The 25,799-nt window shown below is 42.0% G+C and overlaps 1 protein-coding gene across 12 annotated transcripts in view; it reads right to left on the bottom strand.

Moving 5' to 3' along the window:
* The window catches only part of PKNOX2 (PBX/knotted 1 homeobox 2), a 655,223-nt gene that overhangs the window by 61,105 nt on the left and 568,319 nt on the right, over nt 1–25,799 (bottom strand). For all 12 annotated transcript variants that reach the window (XM_039496651.1, XM_039496659.1, XM_039496654.1 and 9 more), the window contains 2 exons: nt 20,150–20,279; nt 18,850–18,947 (listed from right to left, as the gene is read on the bottom strand). In XM_039496651.1, coding sequence (XP_039352585.1) covers nt 18,850–18,947; nt 20,150–20,279 — 228 coding nt within the window. The remainder of the gene's footprint in view (nt 1–18,849; nt 18,948–20,149; nt 20,280–25,799) is intronic.

The following is a 25,799-nucleotide window of genomic DNA, read 5'->3' as shown; positions in this document are numbered from 1 at the left end:
GGGTAGGAGGGGAAATGCATCATGCCCGGGGGAGGAGGCAGGGCTGGGGATTTGGGGAAGGGGTTGGAATGGGGCAGGGAAGGGGTGGAGTTGGGGCGGGGCTGGGGGGGCACGGAAATTTTTTTTTGCTTGGGGCAGCAAAAAACTTGGAGCCGGTTGTGGCAAAGTATCATTCAAATATGTTACCTACAGGCCCAAATGCTGTCTGCATTGCCCACATCAGACACAGAATACAGTTAGTCTTAGGCAGTAGTAGCAGTAACTACTTTTTCTCTGAACAACTGTTTGTTGCTTGAGATGAAAACCCTTAATCTATTAATAATAGGAGATATACCTATCTCCTAGAATTGGAAGGGACCTTGCAAGGTCATCAAGTCCAGCCCCCTGCATTCACTAGCAGGACCAAGTACTGATTTTTGCCCCAGATCCCTAAGTGGCCCCCTGAAGGGCAGAACTCACAACCCTGGATTTAGTAGGCCAATGCTCAAACCACTGAGCTATCCCTCATCATTCATACATTTATAATGAATTATAAACATGTGAGTCTCAATCAGATTATTCCTAGACCAGCAAAGAAACATGTTTTTAAATAGAAAGGTGTGTGTGTGTATATAAATATGTAACCCCCCAAGTAGATTCCTGGGGATCTGTGTGATGGTAGTTCAGCGAGAGGCACATTGTCCCTGGTAGGGAAGGAAGGGGGCCAAGGACAGACTCGGAGACCACTCAGCAACCCAGAGGGAGAGAGGAGAGCCACTATGTAGAACAACAGGGGCTCTGTTGGTTTGGGGAAGGATTGCAGGAGCCTGCTCAGAGCAAATGATTGACAAGGGAAAGCAAAGGAAGAAGAGCTAGCCTGACCAATAGGGAGTGAGATGCCCTTCCCAGGGAGCCCTGAATGGGGGAGAAGCCATTTTGGGGAGTAGTCTGCAGCCAGCTAGGGTAAGGGCAGGATGGCCTGTCAGGGGTGGGGAGACTGGTGAGTCCCAGTCTTGCATGCAGGGTTCCCCCTGAGAACTGGCCTCTGGGGACCTGAAAGCAAGATCCCTCAACTTGAGCCTTTCCCGCTCCAAGGCAACACCCAGTTTCTAGAGTTTTATTGGGAAAACTTCCCCCAGCCTGGTTGAGTTAGCCCCCCAGCCCCTTAGGTGAGATCAGTCACCACATGGCCAGCTCTGCTCCAGGTGCTTGTTCAGGGCTGCTCCCTGCTGGGAGTGTGTCTGAACACTGGGGCAGGAGACTACAGTTTGGAGTTTAGTAGAGTTATTGTAACCTGCACCATGAGCCTGGCACCCCGTAGTGGGGAGGGGAAATCCTGGCACCAGGAGCAGCCTGACTCCTGCATAGAGAGGACGCCTGCCAGCAGCGCTATCAGCCCCTCTGTAGTGCTGAGGAGTCCAGAGCCATCTCTGAACCTGCAGATCCATCGTGAAGTTGTGAGTGCACCATCCTTCAGTTAGCTAGTCAGGGAGTGTCCTCAAGCCCGGGGGGAAAGGTTTGGGGATTGTATCACCTGCTGCCTATTAAATCTGCAGAGGGAGTTACTACCCTACCATGTGAGAGTCCTTTGGACTGTACTGAGCCCAGTCAGCAACATTGCTAACTGCTGCACCAAAGATCTCATGGCCACAGTCATCAAGGGCTCCTATGAAGTACACCTACCAATGGGATGCTACTTGTACATTTTCTATATCAGGTCACATGACTGGGGAAATTCACAGGTATTATCAGCATGGACACTGGTGACCCTGAGAATATGTTTTACCCTGTCATGTTATATTTACCTTCTGTTTAATAGAATTACTGTTAAATATATTGTAATGTGTTTGTATTATCGCTTGGTAGTCTGCAACTATCTGCAAGTAAGTGAGGGTTACCCTGTGATTAGAATTTTCCTCCCAAGCTGCCCTGGTCACCCTGCCAGGAAGGAGCAAGGCAGGTGGAGGCACTGCGAAATACATTCATATGGGAAGAAAAAGAAATTACATTCTGTTGAGTAGATGGCAGGATCCAGAAGAACCCAGGCCTGTCCATCAAAACCCATAAGGAGCTTGGCGCTAATGGAGGTAACCAGGTGGATAGGGGGCACTATATATATATATTCTTGGGAAGAAGAGTTTTAATGAGGTTGCAGGAAACTAGCTGTAATCTCAACATCAATTTAAAGCCTTTTCTTTTCTTTTCTTTTTTTTTTTTTTAGGTTCTTCATCAAAACACTTCTCCTGTATGAATTAAACATCACTATGGCAGCCCTGTGTCAGGTATAAATGATTCCCTCAGGCAAAGATTGTGATGTATTGCAGGGCCTAGGCAGAATAAATTACCCAGGCAGTACAGGAATAGCATCAGGAGGTGCTTGTCCAGGGCTCTGTCACTGCCACAATATTCCCAGCATACTTGTATTTCATACATCTGAGCAGTTTCACTGTATGATCTGAGCCATCAATTCCCTTTATACATTTAAAAGAACCTAGATTTGGATTTTATTTTTTCTTCCTCATCCAGGCTCAAAGAGCTGAGGACAAGGTAAGGACCAGGGAGACTGCAGTAGTGAAAATGCACTTCCGAGCGTTTTAGTAAGCTTTGTAAAATAAGAAATAAATGCATTAATGTGAAAAGAGGGTGAGTGCAAGTTCAAAGGGCTCAAAGGCTGATCAGGTGCTATCTGGTTTCAACTGGCACAGTGTGAAATGTTGAAACTGAAATGCAGGGTTTCACCTGTGTAACACTAGAAGGTATATGATTTTCCCCAGGTCAGAGCATGCCAGGGGAAGAGATTAACTGGAATTCATTTGCAACAGCAAGAAATACCTACATGGAATTTATCTGGGACTGTGGCAGGTGAACAAAATTAGCTACTCTGCTCTAAAAAGTTAGGGTCAAAAGGGGAGAGAGCTCGCTGTCTGGGAGTAACAGAGTCTGCACTGGGATCGGATGGGGAGAGAAAAGGGGAGGGCTCCTTTGAGCTCTTATTCATTCCCTGGGTGCTTTTCTATATCAAACAAAGCAAGAGGGTAGTTTGTGCCCTCTATGTTACCCTGTAAATGCAGAGGCTGCATTATTACTCCTGGGAACCCGCGACTCTTCAGGAAGTTTGATCCTGGGTCTTACACTTTGTATTTGAATAGTTTCAAGTCCCAGCCCATGTTGTTAGAGACATAAAGAAAGTCAATCTCACCAGATCTTTCACAGTCTCCCATCCATCAGGTAGCTTTTCTGGAGAACATATGAGTAAGGCTGCGTGTCTGTCACAGAGGTAATGGAAGTCACGGATTTGGTGACTTTCCATGACCTTTGTGACTTCTGCAGTGGCCAGCAGCAGCAGTTTGGGTGTGTGGGAGGGGCTTGAGGGCTGGGGCAGAGGATTGGGGTGCGTGGCGGTGCTTACCTGGGGGGGGGAGGTGCTCCCGGCTCCCACTGACATGTCCTTGCAGCTCCTAGGCAGAGCAGCCAGAGGAGCTCTGCACGCTACCCATGCCACAGGTGCTGCCCCCGCAGCTCCCATTGGCTTTTGTTCCCAGCCAATGAGAGCTGTGGAGGTGGCATTGTGATGGGAGCAGTGAGTTGGAGCCCCCTTGGCTGCCCCTCCCCCTATGAGCTGCAGAGAGATGCTGGTCAGAGCCAGATAGGGAGCCCTCCAGCCCCGTCAACCCTTCCCCCCTCCAGGACCAGCAGGGGTCCCGGGCCACACGCCGCCACCTGGCCCCCCATTCCAGCGCCAGCTGTGCGCCACTGCCTGCCTTCTCAGAGCACCCATGGTCCCCTTAACTCAAGTTTTAGTTAAGGGTATATAGTAAAAGTCATGGACAGGTCACAGGCCGTGAATTGTTGTTTATTGCCCGTGACCCATCCATGACTTTTACTAAAAATACCCATGACTAAAACATAGCCTTACACATGAGTGATGATTACTCATGAATGATGAGCCTTACACTGAATTCTCCAAAACGTTTATGTCTCAAATGAGCAGGTCTCCCCCAACCAAAAAGAATTAAAATGTATAAATAATGGATGGCATCTCCGTACCTTTGGAAGTTTTAGCCTTGGGAGCAGGCAGTATTATGGAAGGCTGCCATTTCCATAGTTAAGGTTGAGAATAACTTTCTGTTTAAGAGCTGACTTTCAAAGTGCTGAAAAATCCACTTCTCTAGAGGTTTGTCATAAAATGTGTTATGCTACAAGAGGGATCAGGATATACATTGTGCTATAAATTTAGGATTATTTGGTCAAGGGGTTCCGAAAATATAGGCTCTCTCCAAAAAATGAGAGCTTTGAACATTTTCAGATTTATATAACTTTTTTTGCTGAGCGCTACAGAAAATCTATGGCTCTGTCCCTCATAATAATATTGTGGTGGATTGAAAACTGATATGGCATCATATTTTGATTAAGAAACTAGAATGATACAAAATCAACTTGGCACACATTAAATGGATTAAAAAACACTGCTAACTGATAGGTCTCAAAATGTAATTGTAATCAGAGAATCATCACTGAGCACTTGTATTTCTAAGTGGTGTCCCACAGGCATCAGTTCCCGACCTTATGCTATTTAACATTTTTAGCAATGATCTGGAAGGAAAAAATATCAGCTGATGACATAAAGATTGAGGGGAATGGTAAATAATGAAGAGGCTAGGTCCCTAATGCAGAGCAATCTGGACTGCTTGGTAAACTGAGACAAGCAGACAATATGTATTTCAATTCAGCCAAATGTAAAGTCATACATTTAGCAACAAAGAATGTAGACCATACTTACATGATGGGGGACTCTATCTTGGGAAGCAGTGACTCTGAAAAATACTTGGGGGTCAGAGTGGATAATCAGCAGAACATGAGCTCCCAGTGTGGGGGGCTAAAGGGCATAAAGGGCTAATGCGACACTTGAATGTATAAACCGGAGAATCCTGAGTAGGAGTCAAGAGGTTATTTTACCTCTGTATTTGGCACTGTTGCAACCACTGGAATCCCATGTCCAGTTCTGGTGTCCACACTTGAAGAATGTTGAAAAATTGGCAAGAGTTCAGAAAATAACCACAAAAATGATTGAAGGATTAGAAAACATGCCTTATAGTGAAAGACTCAAGGAGCTCCATTTATTTGGCTTATCAAAGAGGAGGTTAAGGGGTGCCTGGATCACAGTCTAGAAGTACCTACATGGAGAACAGAAATTTCATAGAAGGCTCGTCAGTCTAACAGAAAAAGGTAGAACATGATCCAATGTCTGGACGTTGAAGCTAGACAAATTCAGATTACAAATAAGGTGCAAAGTTTTGACGAGTGTAATTAACTATTGGAATGATTTACCAAGGTTTGTGGTGGAATCTCCATCTCTGGGAATGTTCAGATGTTTTTCTAAAAGATCTGCTCTAGTTCAAACAGGAATTATTAATACAGAGAAGTTATCTGGCCTGCGTTATACAGGAGGTCAGACTAGATAACCACAATGCTTCCTTCTGGCATCATAATATATTAATCTGAGTGGGTTCCTGGTCCATGATGATGGCTCATAGGCACTGTGATAAGGCCTTTATATAAATCCATGGTACGCCCACATCTTGAATACTGTGTACAGATGTGGTCTCCTCACCTCAAAAAAGATATTCTAGCACTAGAAAAGGTTCAGAAAAGAGCAACTAAAATGATTAGGGGTTTAGAGAGGGTCCCATATGAGGAAAGATTAAAGAGGCTAGGACTCTTCAGTTTGGAAAAGAGGAGACTAAGTGGGGACATGATAGAGGTATATAAAATCATGAGTGATTTTGAGAAAGTGGATAAGGAAAAGTTATTTACTTATTCCCATAATACAAGAACTAGGGGTCACCAAATGAAATTAATAGGCAGCAGGTTTAAAACAAATAAAAGGAAGTTCTTCTTCACGCAGTGCACAGTCAACTTGTGGAACTCCTTACCTGAGGAGGTTGTGAAGGCTAGGACTATAACAATGTTTAAAAGGGGACTGGATAAATTCATGGTGGCTAAGTCCATAAATGGCTATTAGCCAGGATGGGTAAGAATGGTGTCCCTAGCGTCTGTTCGTCAGAGGATGGAGATGGATGGCAGGAGAGAGATCACTTGATCATTGCCTGTTAGGTTCACTCCCTCAGGGGCACCTGGCATTGGCCACTGTCGGTAGACAGATACTGGGCTAGATGGACCTTTGGTCTGACCCGGTACGGCCTTTCTTATGTTCTTATGTAAATAATGAATAGCACCCCCTTAGTTTTGAGAGCCAAGAGGGGCCATTGTGATCATGTACATGGCCCTCCTGCATAACACAGACCAGAAAATAGGGATCCCTGATTCCTCATCCCTGGATCAACAGAGCTAGATCTAACCCTGTGGGTCAGTGACAGTATATGGATCAGGAGAGCACAACATAATGCAGAAAATGGTAGGTTTTCTTGGTTATGTAACCACTAGCATAGCGTGTGCCATGTTCCACTGTAGTGGCTGATCCACGCTGAAGATAATCATCTATTGCCACCACTTTAACTCTTTAACTCAAATAGTAGATGTCTGTGCTGTGGATCTGAAGGTCTTGTAAATGTGTGGCAAGTCTCCCAAAAGGGCCATTCGTTTGGAGTTTAATGTACCTATCCATACACGCACACACATCATATCATTTGAAAGTTTATTTTATGTACATTTCAATGAGATATGATATGGAGTTGTCAAGTGGTGCCATAAACCTGTAGGCAAGGTTGAATGTACTCAAATGAGTCTTTGGTTCCCCCCGCCCCCAGTTCCAGAAACACTGCCACATAACTACAGTTTTTACTGTAGAAGTTAATTTCAGCACATTAATGTGGTATTTGTTGGTCAAAGCTACCAGTCAACAATGTATTGAAAATTTATTGGTTTTGCATGGGCATTTGTTTAGAAATCATTAAGCTGTTTAGTATTTGGCAGATGTCAACATTTTGCAATATACGAACATGAAATGTTTTCATCTTCTTAATTGCCAAACTGTGATTATAATAGCTTTCTATAATTTCAGTTCAAATTTGCTGACCAGCTGTCTCACACTGAAGGCTGTGCTCCAATAGTGGTTTGAGCATTGGCCTGCTTAAACCCAGGGTTGTGAGTTCAGTCCTTGAGAGGGCCATTTAGGGCAAAAATGGAGATTGGTCCTGCTTTGAGCAGGGGGTTGGACTAGATATTACAGGGATAACAGAAACATGGTGGAATAGTAGTCATGACTGGAGTACAGGAATTGAAGGTTATGTGCTGTTTAGGAAAGACAGAAATAAAGGGAAAGGTGGTGGAGTAGCATTGTATATCAATGATGAGGTAGACTGTAAAGAAATAAGAAAGGATGGAACAGATAAGACAGAGTCTGTCTGGGCAAAAATCACATTGGGGAAGAAAGCTACTAGAGTCTCCCCTGCTTGGGGTGTGCGATAGACCACCAGGATCTGATTTGGATATGGAGAGATGTTTTTAATGAAGTAAATACTAATGGGAATTGTGTGATTATGGGAGACTTTAATTTCCCAGGAGGACAAGTGCTAGTAGTAGTAATAATAGGGTTCAGATTTTCCTAGATGCGATAGCTGATGGATTCCTTCACCAAATAGTTGCTGAACCAACAAGAGGGGATGCCATTTTAGATTTGGTTTTGGTGAGTAGTGAGGACCTCATAGAAGAAATGGTTGTAGGGGACAACCTTGGTTCGAGTGATCATGAGCTAATTCAGTTTAAACTAAATGGAAGGATAAACAAAAATAGATCTGTGACTGGGTTTTTTAATTTCAAAAAGGCTAAATTTAAAGAATTAAGGAAATTAGTTAGGGAAGTGAATTGAACTGAAGAACTTTGGGATCTAAAGGTGGAGGAAGTCTGGAATTACTTCAATTCAAAGTTGCAGAAACTATCAGAAGCCTGCATCCCAAGAAAGGGGAAAAAATTCACAGGCAGGAATTGTAGACCAAGCTGGATGAGCAAGCATCTCAAAGAGGTGATTAAGAAAAAGCAGAAAGCCTACAAGGAATGGAAGATGGGAGTAATCAGCAAGGAAAGCTACCTTATTGAGGTCAGAACATGTAGGGATAAAGTGAGAGAGGCCAAAAGCTATGTAGAGTTGGACCTTGCAAAGGGAATTAAAACCGATAGTGAAGGTTGTATAGCCATTTAAATAAGAAGAAAACAAAGAAAGAAGAAGTGAGAGTGCTAAACACTGAGGATGGAGTGGAGGTTAAGAATAATCTAGGCATGGCCCAATATCTGAACAAACACTTTGCCTCAGTCTTTAATAAGGTTAATGAGGAGCTTAGGGATAATGGTAGAATAACAAATAGGAATGAGGATATGGAGGTAGATATTACCACATCCGAGGTAGAAACCAAACTCGAACAGCTTAATGGTACTAAATCGGGGGGCCCAGATAATCTTCATCCAAGAATATTAAAGGAACAGGCACATGAAATTGCAAGCCCATTAGCAAGCATTTTTAATGAATCTGTAAACTCAGGGGTTGTACCGTATGACTGGAGAATTGCTAACATAGTTCCTATCTTTAAGAAAGGGAAGAATAGTGATCTGGGCAACTACAGGCCTGTCAGTTTGACATCTGTAGTATGCAAGGTTTTGGAAAAAAATTTGAAGGAAAAAGTAGTTCAGGACATTGAGGTCAATGGTAATTGGGACAAAATACAGCATGGTTTTGCAAACGGTAGATCATGCCAAACCAACCTGATCTCCTCCTTTGAGAAGGTAACAGATTTTTTTAGACAAAGAAAATGCAATGAATCTAATTTACCTCAATTTCAGTAAGGCATTAGATATGGTTCCACATGGGGAATTATTAGCTAAACTAGAAAAGATGGGATCAATATGAAAATTGAAAGGTGGATGAGGAACTGGTTAATGGGGAGACTACAACGGGTCGTACCGAAAAGTGAATTGTCAGGTTGGAGGGAGGTTACTAGTGGAGTTCCTCAGGGATCAGTTTTGGGACCAATCTTATTTAATCTTTTTACTACTGACCTTGGCACAAAAAGTGGGAATGTGCTAATAAAGTTTGAAAATGACACAAAGCTGGGAGGTATTGCCAATACGGAAAAGGACTGGGATATCATACAGGAGATCTGGATGACCTTGTAAACTGGAGTAATAGTAATAGGATGAAATTTAATAGTGAAAAGTGCAAGGTCATGCATTTAGGGATTAATAATAAGAATTTTAGTTATAAATTGGGGACGCATCAGTTGGAAGTAACAGAGGAGGAGAAGGACCTCTGAGTATTGGTTGATCACAGGATGACTATGAGTCACCAATGCAATATGGCCGTGAAAAAAGCTAATGCGCTTTTGGGATGCATCAGGCGAGGTACTTCCAGTAGAGATAAGGAGGTGTTAGTACCGTTATACAAGGCACTGGTGAGACCTCATCTGGAATACAGTGTGTACTGCTGGTCTCCCATGTTTAAGAAGGATGAATTCAAACTGGAACAGGTACAGAGAAGGGCTACTAGAATGATCCAAGGAATGGATAACCTGTCATATGAAAGGACACTCAAAGAGCCTGGCTTGTTTAGCCTAACCAAAAGAAGGCTGAGGGGAGATACGATTGCTCTCTATAAATATATCAGAGGTATAAATACCAGGGAGGGAGAGGAATTATTTAAGCTTAGTACCAATGTGGACACAAGAACAAATGGATATAAACTGGCTATCAGGAAGTTTAGACTTGAAATTAGATGAAGGGTTCTAACCATCAGAGGAGTGAAGTTCTGGAACAGCCTTCCAAGGGGAGTAGAGGGGGCAAAAGACATATCTGGCTTCAAGACTAAGCTTGATATGTTTATGGAGGGGATGGTATAATGGGATAGCCTAATTCTGGCAAATAATTCATCTTTGACTACTGGCGGTAAATATGCCCAATGGCTTGTGATGGGATGTTAGATGGGGTGGGATCTGAGTTACTACAGATAATTCTTTCCTGGGTGTCTAGCTGGTGAGTCTTGCCCACATGCTCAGGGTTTAGCTGATCGCCATATTTGGGGTCGGGAAGGAATTTTCCTCCAGGGCAAATTGGCAGAAGCCCTGGGGGGGTTTCGCCTTCTGCAGCATGGGGCACAGGTCACTTGCTGGAAGGTTCTCTGCACCTTGAAGTCTTTAAACCATGATTTGAGGACTTCAATGACTCAGACACAGGTTTGATACAGGAGTGGGTGGGTGAGATTCTGTGGCCTGCATTGTGCAGGAGGTCAGACTAGATGATCATAATGGTCCCTTAAAGTCTATGATTCTATGAGATGACTTCCAGAGGTCCCTTCCAACCCTGATATTCTATGATTGCATGCCCATAGTTTGGACTGCATAGCTTCCAGGGGGGAGGGATAGCTCAGTCATCCCAGCATTGGCCTGCTAAACCCAGGATTGGGAGTTCAATCCTTGAGGGGGCCATTTAGGGATCTGGGGCAAAAATCTGTCTGGGGATTAGTCCTGCTTTGAGTAGGGGATTGGACTAGATGGTCTCCTGAGGTCCCTTCCAACCCTGATATTCTATATTATGAATATGAAAAAGTTACGAGAGAAAGAAATGCCTAACAAGAAGTAATGAAGACTAAGTCCACAAATAAGTCCTTGTCTCTGCACTGAAGAGGGATGAAGAGCATGTTATTATTCCTACAACCCATGTCATCAACAATATGAGAAACCCATCTGACTCTGAATCACATCCCGAGGTGCTTATCAGCATATCTACTGCAGTGCATGTAATATCAGATGTACAAGGGTCTGCTGAAAATAGCAGGTGTTGGTGAAGAACAAATGGAGAAATTTGTGAGAGGTGCATTTGATTCTGATGGAACATGTAGCTTTTTCAGTCCAGTCAAGAAATCTGGCATCAAAACATTTGCTGACATGGCCAGGAAAACCATATCTAAGTCTGGCAAGCGAAGGACAGTCAGAGCAGCTATCGGTCCAGAAACTGTTTTCCGCACAGCCACATCCTTAGCAAGGTGCAGTGATGATTTTTCTATGGTAACTGTTCTTTGTCACCCAAAAGGACCTGTGTCTATGTCCCTCTTGGATACTGATGGAACAGTGAGAAGAACAGACAAAGCTGACTTAGAGAATCAGCTGGAAGCTCAAGCTGAAAGAATCCGGAAGCTGACAATGTAACATAGAAACCATAGTATACGTCAGAGGTGCCATGGCTGTCATACAAATGATGGCTGGAGACAAATCCCACATATTGATGAATTCACTGCTGAGTACCTAAAGCAGATCCTAGAGGAATTTAACAAAGCTAATTCTGTAATTAGTCTTTGACAGATATGATAGCAGTAACAGTGTGAAAAGGGCAGAAAGACAGCACTGGACAGGATCTAAGGCTGGATGCAAGAAACCCCAGGTGATTGGTGGATGCCATGTGCCTCCATGGAAAATGTTTCTAAAGTTGATATCTGACCAGCAGTCACTTGTAAAATTTGTCTGTGCATATAGGGTTCAAAATGCACCCAACACAAACACTTCTCGTGGAGGCTTTTCCAATGGCTAAGTAGCAAAGTTCATCAGCAGAATAGGTCCTGAAGAAGTCCAAGACTTGACAGTACTCAAGAGTAAGCAGACACAAGGATCCTTCTTCACCCAGTATGTGCCAATATGGCTTTTGGGTCTCTTGGTGTCCAAGGAATCATAGTCATTAGGTCACCCGATAGAAGATGTTGTGGTCCTTTCTACAGGTCTGTCTCATCTTACGTGGGGGTTCTGTTCCACAGTTAGTGCGTAAAGCGAAAACCGCGTATAGTCAACATTAAATTGAGTTGAATGGCGGGCAGAATCGCCTGCACTACAGAAACAGTATTTAAATTGTTATTTTTCACTTTTTTTGTTTTGTTTTTGCCAGCTGCGTAAAGCTGAAATCACGCATGTTAAATGCGCGTAAGATGCGACAGACCTGTATTTGCTACTTTCCAAAAATGGAACACACAGATAACGTGTATTGAAACAAGCACCATTGCCAGCACAACTGAGAAGCATTATTCCATAGTTGTGCATGCAATTTGTGACCCACTCACTCCTGATTTCTGCATCATACTTCCCGCTGTATATTTATTAACAGGATGTGGCTCTGTCATCCCTTTTTGGCATTGGGGAAAAATCTGTGTTTAGTTTTCAAAGAAAGGGTGTTTACCACTTCAGAGATCTTGCCAAATTGGAAGATTTATACTTTTGGCCTTCAGATGGCCCTGGCAATGAATTCTACAGGTTGACTGTGTATTATGGGAAGAAATACTTCACTATGTTTGTTTTAAACATGCTGCCTATTAATTTCCTTGGGCTACCTTTGGTTCTTGTGTTATGTGATGGGGTAAATAACATGTCCTAATTCTCTATCTCTACACCATTCAAGATTTTATAGATCTCTTTCATAGCCCCCTCAGTTGTCTCTTTTCCAAGCTGAAAAGTCCTGGTCTTTTTTAATCTCTCCTCATATAGAAGTTCTTCCATACCCTTAATAATTTTTGTTGCCTTTCTCTGTATCTTTTCCACTTCTAATCTTTTTTGAGATGGGAGATGACCAGAACTACATGCAGTATTGAAGGTGTGGGTGTACCATGGATTTATATAGTGGCATTATGATATTTTCTGTCTTATTTATCCCTTTCCTCATGGTTCCTAACATTCTGTTAGCTTTTTTGACTGCTGCAGCTCATTAAGTTGTTGTTTTCAAATATACATAATGTCTCCAAAATCTTTCTTGGGTGGTAACAGCTAATTTAGACTCCTCATTTTGTATGTATAGTTGGGATTTGTTATCCAATATGCATCACTTTGGATTTATCAACATTGAAGAGCATGTCAGAAGTGCATCTTAGCAAAGAAAGATTAGGATGTCTTTGTGCATTGGTGATCCAATATCTGGTTTGCCTTCATCACTTGGATAGAAAAATGTGGATGACAAACTACTTAGAATCACAGAATATCAGGGTTGGAGGGGACCTCAGGAGGTCATCTAGTCCAACCCCCTGCTCAAAGCAGGACCAATCCCCAACTAAATCATCCCAGCCAGGGCTTTGTCAAGCCTGACCTTAAAAACCTCTAAGGAAGGAGATGCCACCACCTCCCTAGGTAATCCATTCCAGTGCTTCACCACCATCCTAGTGATTTTTTTTTCCTAATATCCAACCTAAACCTCCCCCACTGCAACTTGAGACCATTACTCCTTGTTCTGTCATCCGGTATCACTGAGAACAGTCTATATCCATCCTCTTTGGGACCCCCAACGACAACCTGAAACCTCTTTTGCAGTGAGACTCCTTGTCTCTGTCATCAATGGGTGACTGAACTATGAAAGTGAGGGGTAGAAACACATTATCTCTCTCACTCTCTTTCATCTAAGAAGACAAAAGAAACAACATTTGGACTTTGGGAGCGGATCCTGGCCTGAGAATTTGATTAGCATTGTTACTGGGAACCTGTGGTAAAAACCTCACCTCGAGCCAAGACTAGTTTAAGTTTAGAAAATGTTTTATCTTTATTTCTCTTGTAAACACTTCTGACTTTAATACCTGTACTCACTTAAAATCTATTTCTTTGTAGTTAGATAAACTTGTTTTATTCTTTAGTCAAAACGAATCCAGTGCTGTTACTTGCTTGGGTACCTCAAATTAAACGTAAATTAAGTTGTCATGGGATAAGAGGCAAGATCCTGTCATGGATTGAGATCTGGTTAAAAGACACGGAACAAAGGATAGGAATAAATGGTAAATTTTCAGAATGGAGAGGGGTAACTAGCGGTGTTCCCCAAGGGTCAGTCCGAGGACCAATACTATTCAACTTATTTATAAATGATCTGGAAAAAGGGGTAAACAGTGAAGTAGCAAAGTTTGCAGATGATACTAAACTGCTCAAGACAGCTAAGATCAAAGCAGACTGTGAAGAACTTAAAAAAGATCTCACAAAACTAAGTGATTGGGCAACAAAATGGCAAATGAAATATAATATTGATAAATGTAAAGTAATGCACATTGGAAAAAATAACCCTAACTATACATACAATATGATGAGGGCTAATTTAGCTACAACTAATCGGGAAAGAGATCTTGGAGTCATCATGGATAGTTCTCTGAAGACGTCCACGTAGTGTGCAGCAGCAGTCAAAAAAGCACACAGGATGTTAGGAATCATTAAAAAAGGGATAGAGAATAAGATGGAGAATAGCTTACTGCCCTTATATAAATCATGGTACGCCCACATCTTGAATACTGTGTACAGATATTGTCTCCTCATCTCAAAACAGATATACTGGCATTAGGAAAGGTTCAGAGAAGGGCAACTAAAATGATTAGGGGTTTGGAATGGGTCCCATATGAGGAGCAATTAAAGAGGCTAGGACTTTTCAGCTTGGAAAAGAGGAGACTAAGGGGGATATGATAGAGGCATACAAAATCATGAGTGGTGTGGAGAAAGTGAATAAGGAAACGTTATTTACTTGTTCCCATAATATAAGAATTAGGGGCCACCAAATGAAATTAATGGGCAGCAGGTTTAAAACAAATAAAAGGAAGTTCTTCTTCACACAGTGCACAGTCAACCTGTGGAACTCCTTGCCTGAGGAGGTTGTGAAGGCTAGGACTATAACAGGGTTTAAAAGAGAACTGGATAAATTCATGGAGGTTATGTCCATTGATGGCTATTAGCCAGGATGGGTAAGGAATGGTGTCCCTAGCCTCTGTTTGTCAGAGGGTGGAGATGGATGGCAGGAGAGAGATCACTTGATCATTGCCTGTTAGGTTGACTCCCTCTGGGGCACTTGGCATTGGCCACTGTCGGCAGACAGGATACTGGGCTGGGTGGACCTTTGGTCTGACCCGGTGTGGTCATTCTTATGTTCTTAACTAGATTTAAAAGTAGCGAGAGTGTTGTATATTGATCCCCTTAAAGGGGCAATGGGTCTAGCACACCTGGAATGTCCAGGAGAGGGCTGGACTGTGCAGAACATACGTGTTTGGGAGTGTGTTTGGGCCACTCTGCAGGTAGTCACCAAAGCTGTTTGAAGCCAGAGTGTTGCTGGTGTTTGCTGACAGGTTGCTGGGTTCAGAGCTGCTGGACGAGGGCTGAAGCTATACACAGACACTCAGGAGGTGACCTACATGCTGTTTGGCTGTTTGTGAGAAACCCAGGTTGGGAGCTACATCAGCAAAGCATTGGGAGGAACCCCAGGTTTCAGGGCAAGTCACTGGTCTGGATTGTACCCCAAATGTCATGCCCAAAGTCTCAATAGAGACCACAATGGTGAACAACATGATGATAATGATACCTGTACATATTTATTATTAGATTTTGTTTAACCCTTAGGTTATTGTTGTGATGCTTTGAGATCACAAAGAAATCCAATTTTGTCTTAGTTTAATGACTGTGTATTATTTAACAGCCAAATGCAAATATTTCAAAGTTGTCATTTTAACATGTGGGTGTCATTGTTTGTGCCATTACTATAGAAATGGAATAACTTGACCACTCTGCATCATATCTCATCTCAAAGTAGACATGATGAGTTTTGTATGATGTGTGTGTAGAGAGGATAAATTAAGTCAACCAAATTAGTGGTGTCTGCTGCTCCCCTACTGGGTTCAAACCACAGAGGGAGGAGTCATTGTAGAATCATAGGATTGGAAGAGACCTTGAGAGGACATGTAGTCCAGTCCCCTGCACTCATGGCAGGACTAAATATTATCTAGACCATCCTGGACAGGTATTTGTCTAACCTGCTCTTAAAAATTTCCATTATGGCTCTGTGTGACAGAATTTCAGTTTTTATAACTTGTTTTTTAAAAAACCTAAATCTTCATACACATGACCTTTATTAAAAGAAAGTTAAAATGGCAAAATCAAACACTAACTGGTTAGGAAACACCCATGCAACCTTAATTCTGCTTCTGTGTGTGTATTATAACAGTCTTTAATTACATGAGTATAGAAACAGAGGGATCCCTGCCTCTGTTACGAAAGAGGCATATAGTTAGGCTGCACAGGCAACCTTACTTCTGGCATTTTGAGTGCTTAAATCTGCAACTCTTATCTTCGGATATAGTTTTTTGTATGAAACAAGCACAAACATCTGTCAGCTAGGTTTGACTCTGTCTCTGTGGACTTCCAATGGAAGGCTGGGAAAGTTCTTTAGCACAGTGAATACAAATCTCAGTATTCTGAATCAGTTTCTGCAAATGCCTATAATTTATGAAAAGGGAGGGGGAATACAAAGGAAACAAACTAGTGGTGAACAATAAAACAAATGAACCTTTTTACTGAGCTCCATAATTCATGTGCGTGGGAGCTGAGGATGAGTGATTATGGCGATATCTTTTGTTGACAGGAGAGATGTATTATCCTGTGCACTGTTGTATCATTTTTTGTTCTATACAGTGCAGATCATTCAAAAATGTTCTGTTGCGTCAAGCAGGGCATGGGTCATTTTCAGGTTAAACTAGTGTCAGTGTTGGGTTCTCTGTAACTTGAAGTCTTTAAACCATCAGGAGGTCAGACTAGATGATCATGATGGTCCCTTCTGACCTTAAAGTCCGTCTATAACTCTACAGTAAATTGCTCAAGTTCAGCCTAATTCACATTAAAATGTCTGATAAATACCTTAGCTGTAGCTCTGGAATGAACCAAACTGAGGGATATCTCAGAGAAATGCCTGTATGGAATTCCTTAAAATAAAAGGTTAATTACTGTGTATTTTTTCACTGCATTTCTGAACACTCTGAGATTCAATGCATTCATGTTTCTTTGTTAAGGACATGACTTTCAGAAGTGCTGGGCATCCACAGCTTCTATTACCTCAGTCGCATCTGCCAACTAGGCCATAATTGCTTTTAAATGTTTGTTCTTTTAAATATTGTCTCTTCAGTGCATGGTAAATCGAGTACAGAATTTACACTCGGCTTGAAAGTTATCAATACATTTCTAGCTAGACCAGTTCAAGTACATAGAAAACTGATTTTTTTTCTATAAAATGACATCAAATATACATGTATTCCTGATGGAAGAGTTTAGCATTTGATTTTAAACCCCTGTGAAAGCCAATGCATTTTCATTATGATTCTTTGTTGTTATGACTCTTTGTTGTTCATGGCACGTTGTCTAAGTGTGTTTTCCACATACATTTCATATAAACAACTTCTGTGGACTGCATAGCACTACAAGATGTTATATGTGTCTGTCTGAGGTTGTAGAAAAGACCTGGATGATATGTTTTTGTATTATCTTGAGAAATAGTGTGTGATCATGAAATTAAAGACTGAGCCAGATTCACAGGTACACTCCAGCTGCTTTGCACTACTGTGGTGCAAAGCAACTGTAAACCTAGCTTAAGTTGCTGCTTAAATGGATTTATAGCTGCTTCGCATCATAAGAGGCATGCAACACAGCAGGAACGTTTGGGTGAATCTGTCCCTGTATTTATAATGCATTCAAACAAAGAGGCAGAGGTACAGTTGTGTGAGCAACCTTTAGTTTAACCTCTCTTGATTTTTGCGTGATTAACTGTAATTTTATCATTAGCTTTATGTAGTATTTTTTGCATTCTGTGTGTATAGTTTTATTTTGTAAAGAGAAAACTAAACAAGGAGCTTTGTTCTCCCAAGCTTCAAAGCTCTGCAACACTGAACTGCCAAAGAGCTCTGGAGGAATAGAGCTTTATTTTAGCAGAGGGCAGTTCTTATTACCAGACCCTGAACTCTCTGAAACATTAGGCCTTAGCTAGTTCAGGACTCTTCAGTGGATGAGGCAGCCCACTGCTAAGCTAATGTAGCTAACCACAGCAGAAGCACATAAATATTTGGGATTCAGATCCTAAAAAGTCTTACTGAAATATCAGAGGGGTAGCCGTGTTAGTCTGGTTCTGTAAAAGCAGCAAAGAATCCTGTGGCACCTTATAGACTAACAGACGTTTTGCAGCATGAGCTTTCGTGGGTGAATACTGCAAAACGTCTGTTAGTCTATAAGGTGCCACAGGATTCTTTGCTGCTTTTACTGAAATATGTATTCATAGAGGGCAAGCACAGGACTCTATCAGTTTGTCAAACCTATTGCAATAAGGTCAGAGAATAACTTTTACTGAATCACCCTGCCCCTCAGAAGTGGATTAGCATAGAATCATAGAAGATTAGGAAGAAAACCTCAGGAGGTCATCTAGTCCAACCCCCTGCTCAAAGCAGGACCAACCCCAAGTAAATCAGAGCCTTTCTTTGATTTATTTCACACAGGCTGGTCATGGGTCTGCATCTCCTCATCGACAGTCACATGTCATGGGTCAGTTACTTACTAAGAAGCCAGAGTGTTAGTACAGGATCAAAACTCAGATCTCCCTTTGACAGCCCATCACACTTGCATTATGCATAGGTCTGGCTGGATGTCCCAGGCCTGATCATGTGTGAGTACATAACCCCCACTGATTTTAATGAGAGCTGTCTGCACTCTGACAGAATATTTGGCTCCTCATTGCTAAGCATATTGTCAGGAACTGCTGGACCTAAAATCTGCTAAAAGCAATGGCAGCTGTTGTTTGTAAGTGAGTCTGCCTGTACAATTTAGGTGAGAGAGCAGGAGTGAGTGTGAGAGGGGAGAGAGAGCACAAGATAGCATGGAGGGGAGAGTGTGAGAGAAGGGAACGTGAGATCATGTGCAAAAAGAGAGTGTGAGAGCAAGCATGTGACCAGAGAGAGCAGGAGCTGAAACAGGGCATGAAAGGAGATTGTGGGGGCAGATGGAGAGCAGTGGATGAATGAAAAATGATCAAGCTCTTTCCCTGTAGTTGTTCCCCTTTTAAAACTTGAAGGAAGCCAGTGCTCTGGCTTAGCCCTTTCAGGCCTGTTGGTCCCACTCATCTTACCTGTGTGTTCTGGATCTGTATGGCTCCTTGTGGGATTGCTTGGGTTACCACCTGGCCCTGAGATGTTACCATAGTTACAGGCTGGTAAAGGGCTCCACCTGACAAAGATATGGTTCAAAGCAGAATTTTAGGGAAACAGCTGGTATTTATCACTCCAGGCTGGCCAAGGGGAGGCACATGCACAAGGCCAGTGGTTTCACTGGTCCCAGCTGCAGCCCAGGGTTGTAGTGAGAAGTCAGTTTTGAAAGCAGCATATTAACACTTATAGCTGAGCGGCACACTGTCCAGCACAAGGATTGGATCAGCCGGACAAAAATGGGTCTAGATCCATTCCTGTAGTTCAAGCAAAGGATCACAGTAAAAGTATGACAAAATAATGTCATTTCCTTCCAAAGCCAAGAGCTCTCAGGTTCTGGGGTCCTGGGGCAGCCACAGCCTGGAGTGGCTGTGAGGGGATAGAACTCTCCCATCCTATTCTGGGGATAATACCACCCCTGGAGCTACAGAATTTGACACAGGTGTGGCTCCAGGCACCAGCGCAGCAAGCGCATGCCTGGGACGGCAAGCTGCGGGGGGCGGCCTGCCGGTTGCTGTGAGGGCGGCAGTCAGGCAGCCTTCAGCGGCATGCCTGCAGCAGCTCCGCCAGTCCCGCAGCTTTGGTGGCGGGAATGCCGAAGGTGCGGGACTGGCAGATCACCCACAGAAACGCCGCCGAATCCGCGTGACCAGCAGACCGCCCACAGGCGTGCCGCCGAAGGCTGCCTGACTGCTGTGCTTGGGGCAGCAAAAAACATAGAGCCGCCCCTGGTTTGACGTTCTGCAAAGCAGAGATGACAGAAGGCTGATGCATCAACACTACAGCTCTGTTTTAAAACACATCCATTCTGCACTGGATCACAGATCGATACCCAAAGCAGAACTAGAGTTGCTGAAATAACAGACAGTGCCCAGCTCACAAAGAATGGTTCTGAGAAAATGAACCTACTGGCTACCAATGGGCCAGCATGCAGTATCGTGAGCCCTGATCCAAGAAGAAGTCAGAGCCATCAGAGCTCTCCTTCTGTGCAGTTAATGATCTCAGCTTTAACAGAAAGACAAGTGTTCCCATTTCACAACATTTGAGTCAGAAGACACTTGGACGTGCCAAGTGCTGTCCAGTTCCATGCCATACCTTTCATTTCACAGACATTTGCTCTGCCTGTTCTTACTTCAGTTTTTTTTCTTGTCATCTAAAGAAAGAATCTAAGCATGCAAAAGATGTGACTAACATGGTCACTGATGTACATTGCACGCCTCCCACCTGACACAACTTGTGAATTGACCGTTGTCATGGAGATATTCCCCGGCTGCAGCGCTGATGCTGGGACCACAATTCCCTGGGGGTTGTTGGCCACTGCAGTCATTGAGTTCGGAGAATTCTGCAGCAAATCCTAGAAAGACCAACACAAACCTCAGCTTATACAAAGATTTCAGACACAATCAGTAGAAACAAGCCTTTTTGGGAATTAGCCTTTGATCAAAGGATTAATTCAATACTAACCCTGTGCTCTTCTGCAGACCCAGATTTTTAGGGATCTCAACACATTTTAGAAATATTAATAAACAAAGAATAAAACATACTTTTTTCCAACAATGAATTTCTGTTGTAAATATTTTGATATTTTTTTCTATGGAAAAACTTCAAAATGAAATAAAACAGTATTTTTTTCATTTAGATTCAAATTTTGTAAAATGCTTTAGTTCTATCTGAAATTTCATTTCATTTTTTATTTTAATTGACATTCACATTTCAATTCAACCTTCAGAAATTAAAACAACCTTTTGAAATTTTGGATTTTTCTTTTCTCCCTTTTTTGCTCCTGAATGGAACAGAATGTCTAGTTATTGGATTTTTTATTCTTTCCTCTCTTTTTAACATTTCCCTTTTTCTACTTTAACTTTTAAAAATGTTTCCAACTTTGGAAAAGTTACTAAGTTAGAAAAATGAACTTTGTTAACTCTTCCCCTCTGTGACTTTTCAAAATTTCCTCAATAGGATGAAGTTTTGAAACACTGCTGAGTAGAAAAGGGAAAAAAATAAAGCAAAAAAAGCCCTACAACAGCTTGGACATTATTTAGTAAATTGTGCACAATGGCAAAAAAGGTGACAAAGGAGGAGAAAGGGGGGAAAAAATTGAATTTTCAAAAAATATTTGGTTTTCGGAAAACAAAACTAAACAAATTTCAATTGAAATTTAAAAAATTGCCATGTTTAGAAACTTCCTTTAAAAAAACCCTGCAAATTTAGTCAAAACTACCTTTTTCCTGAGGGGTGACACAGAAACCCAAATTTTCAGTGGGAAATTTTTTTGATCTAAAAAACGTTGACCAGATCTATTAGTGAATGAAGCCTCAATGCCCAGTGACAAAGGGCATTTTATAGATAGGGAAGCTAAGGCAGAGACAGACTAAGTGACTTGCCAAATGGCACACAACAAAGCCAGGAGAACTCAGATCCTCCCACTTCAAGTTCCCTTTTAAAAAACATTTTTCATTAAAAAAGATTTTTTGACAAAACTGTTTTATAATCTTCACTATCTTCAGATTTTTCATTAAAAACTTTTTTTGGTTCAGTTCAATTTGAAAACTTTAGAAGGAAATCAAACAATTCTCTTTTTGTTAGGAAATGTTCCCTGATTTGTCAATTTTTCATCCAAACAAAAATTTTCAATTAGGTTTGAAATGAAAATACTCATGTATTCTTAGTTGTTGTCATTGTTCTTGTTTCTCACTCTTTCTCTTCCTTTCCGGGGGGAAGAAGAGGGGAGGAAAAGAAAGGGGAATAGCCTCCAAAAATTAAACCATTTTATTTTGATTTGACTCAAATTACACATAATCAAAATTTTTCGTTTGAAATCTAATCTATTTCTTTTGCATGGAAAATAAAAATACATAGAATACATAGAAAAGAATTGCCACTTTTTGAACAGCTCTCTCAAAGTGACTGAGATGGATGATGTTTCTCCTAACAATGAGGATTGATTGGCTTTCACCTTCTCTGCTGCTTGAGGCTGTTTCTACGCTACAGAGATTATACTGGCATAGATGTGTTGGCATATCTATACCAGCATAATTCTGTAGTGTAGACACAGCCTACACCACCAGAAGGCCTTTTTCTGTCAGTGTAGGAACACCACCCAAATGATGCTAGCAATGTCGACAGAATAATTCTTCCACTGACATACCTGCATCTTCACCTAAAAGTTATGTAGACATAACTAAGTTGGTCAGGGGTATGTTTTTTCATCCCCCTGACTGATGTAGCTATGTCAAGCTAACTTTTAAGTGTAGACCAAACCTAACTCTAAAAACCCTTCCCAGGGCTCACCTTGACTTTGAATTAACCCATGTTAAAATATAATTTGCCTTGTCTACACTAGCATTTTAAAATGTGGTAGCTAATGTTTAAAAAACCTACCTTTTATGCTAGTTGAGACAGAACCTCAAACTATTGATTATGGCTACACAGATAAGATGAGTTGAGACTGTTCCTTTCCTCTTCCTTCTCTTTCCTGCTTCCCTACTCATACTCACTTCCCCATGCCTGTCCCCCTCCCCTTCACTTTCCCTGTACTCTCAGTTAAAAAGCCAGCCAACCAGAAACATGTAACAAACCAAGCCATGCCAGTGCCACACTTCCAAGAATAAAGTTTTGCTTCCTTGAAGTTTAAACAAGCTCGGTCTTCCCTAATCTAGAAGTGGAGGCAGTAATCTCCCACACACGCTGCTCTGAGGGCTTGGCTACACTTACGGTTTGCAGCACTGGTAGTTTGCAGCGCTGGTCATCCAGCTGTGTAAGAGCAGCGCTGGTGTGTGGCCACACTCACAGCTACCTGAGCCTCCTGAAAGCACATACTGCAACCAACTGCCCCACTATGCTTATGTAATACAACACAGCAATTTTAACAAAATGTTAATTAAACCAATATTCAAACAACATCCCAATTGGCTGGCAAATACAAGGTGTTACAATATAACTTCAACTATGACATTTACTCCAGGGTCCTCACATGAATCGACCTGTCCTTTTGCTGATATGTTGTTTCCAATTTCCAACCCTTTATCTGTTTATTGTTTCGTAAACTGCAAACCCTCCATGGCAGCGATTGTCTTGGAAAAATAAGTAAATCTTATGGTGCATTATTTAAGACAATCTCTAATTACTAAGGAGGGTCCTTGCACCTTCTTCAAAAGCATCTGATGCATACCAGTGTTGGAGACAGGGTACTGGACTAAATGGTTCATGATTTTGATCCACACTGGTAGTTCCTGTATTCCTGTGTCTTATCTGTGTTTGTAGAGCATCCACCAATGGGGCCCCAGTCTTTAGTGGGGCCTTTGGGAGCTAAATATGTACATATGGTTATATAGTAATAAAGCTGTCACCTGGCATGTAAGGGCTCCTCTCCCCCATCATGGTTGTGATTCGGTATGATTGAAATATGACCTTGTATATCAATGTTGCTACCACTGTTATTGCAACAAATCTTATACAAAGTATGTCATGTAAGGAATCAATGAAAAAGTTAGAATCTGTCAAATATGATTATTCTGTTTGTATGCATGTATCATCTTTGTATCTAAAGTTATGAACATTGTCTATGTGCCAGTATTTCAAATGTATTTGATCCTGGGGTAGCACCCAGCACATAAAAACTACATTCAGGCCAGACAGCTTTGTGTTGATGGCCCATCAAGGGCAATTAACTCTCACAGTGGGCCATAAAAGAAACTCATTCCACCCAGTTGGCTCTTCCTGTAGACGCCTTAGCCTCCATGTGGCCAATGGCTTGCTCATGTGAGTCAGCAAGTCATGCAAGGGCATGTGACTTGCTCATGTGACCCTGGACTCCATCTTGTGCCTGTAATTTTCCACAAACTGAGACTGGAAGCTTTGTTTGGGACAGTAAAATTCCATCCACATGGGAGAGGGTATAAAAGACCCTAGAAACATCTCCATTTTGTCTTCATTTCCTGCTTCATTTCTCTGGGTTGGATTTCTAATAAGGAAGCTCTAAACAATGACTGATGACCACCAAGCTGATTGGGTAATTTCTGGAGAGACTTGCAAACTAGCAGTTTATTCCATCACGGCTTCAAACATGATACAAGTACTTTGCAATGATTGTATGTATATGATTTCCTTAACCATTTTAACGCTCTATTTCTTTTCTTTTAAAAATAAACCTTTAGATTTTAGCTATTAAAGGATTGGCAACAGCGTGATTATTGGGTAAGATCTGAGTTATATATTAACCTAGTTATGTCACTGGTCTCTTGAGATCAGAAGAATCCTTTGTTTGATGAAATTGGTTTTCAATAAATGCTCATCATAAGCTAGTGTCTGGGTGGTGAAATAAATGCTGGAATTCCTAAAGAGAGTGCATTTTTGACTTCTTGTGGTGAGTCAAAAGTTTATTTTTGTTACTGGCTTGGTATATCTAATGGTAGAATAACCACCAATTTGGGGGTAAGTCTTCCCTATTTCTCAGCAGTTTGTCCTGAAACTGGTATTCTCAGCTGTAACCCACTGAGGCACGGTGACAATACTGTGTGTGTATATATATATAAAGCAGTTGAAGAGCCTCTTTGCCGATCCCTGGTTCCCTGTGCTGCTCTCATTGTAGAGTAGAATGATATAGTTTTAGGTATGGACCAGGCCTGAGAGTCTCCTAGTGAAACTGAGATGTACATGTTCTGCAGAGGTCAGATTTAATGTTTTTATTTCAGAGATTATATCTGCTGGGAATAAATGCTGTTCCCTTTTGTGTTTCTAGGCAGGAATTGGGGTAAAAGAAGATATCATCTCCCTTGCTGCCCTTACAGGGTCCACACAAGATCAATTCTCTGTCCTGCAAGCTAAGGAATTTTATGATTATAGGCAATGGTCTGTCAGCATCAAGAGTCCACAGCATGGGGGAATCAATGTGCCCATTTAAAATCCCTGATTTTTAGTGTATCTGGTTGTCCTTCTTGGCATTGTGTAACCCTGGCAGCCTCAGAAAGCAAAAGACAAAGCAAGGCCCCCTGTGGGACTCATGTTCAGAGTGAAGTGAGAAAGCAGCTCCTCAGCAGAGTGCTCACATTGAAACTGCTGCTGTCATGGGGGGTGGAGGAGTGAAATTGCAGCAGGCAGGTAATGATAGCGCTGAATACTAGAAGGTCTTTGCTGCCCAATGATGCAATTAATGTAATAGATTCATACCTGATTCCACATGGGTAGCTCTGAACAGAATTTGCTTCCTCATCTGGGCCTAGAATCCTCTCCCTCCTACTTCATTGCCTTAATTTTAAGGTGTTTGTGGCTATTACAGAGAAATTTTTATTGAAATGTATTGCTCACAGTATTTGGCTGACGGTCCCTTAAAGGTACTGATCTTTTCGGTGATGACACATGGGGTGGATATGATGGAATAAGAAGAGGGATTTAGACTTTTGACATAGAGAGAAGTAGATTCAATCAACCACTCTACACCAAGGTCCCTGCTCTATGCCTCTGCATTCCCCAGCCACAGTGTGGGTAGCTATACCTAAGAGCAGCTTTCCAAGGAGTTCCATCCTTAGAACTCTTTACATTAAGAATGAGTGTCCTTCTAAAAGATACATTCTAGCTCAACCAGAAATTAATGATCTCAATGCTGGAATCACTGGGTGAAATTCTATGGCCTACTAATGCACAAGATCAGACTCAATCGTCAAAATGCTGGCCTTAAAATCAATGACTCTATTAATCTATGCCATGTAAGTAACAAAAACTAAACTTCAGTGAAGCTTTCTTCCCTAGCATGGCTGTCCTTAGGATTTTTGCTGCAGAACCCCTCTGCTCCACATCCTGGTTCTCTTCAGATGCCCTCTCCACAGCTGTACCATGTAGCCCTACTATAGATACCTCTCTGACTCCAACAGTTATT

This window comes from Mauremys reevesii, linkage group 12 (assembly GCF_016161935.1).
Source record: "Mauremys reevesii isolate NIE-2019 linkage group 12, ASM1616193v1, whole genome shotgun sequence".
NCBI lineage: Eukaryota > Metazoa > Chordata > Testudines > Geoemydidae > Mauremys > Mauremys reevesii.
The sequence above is the reverse complement of the archived record's forward strand: the minus strand, read 5'-3'. Positions and strand labels throughout refer to the sequence as shown.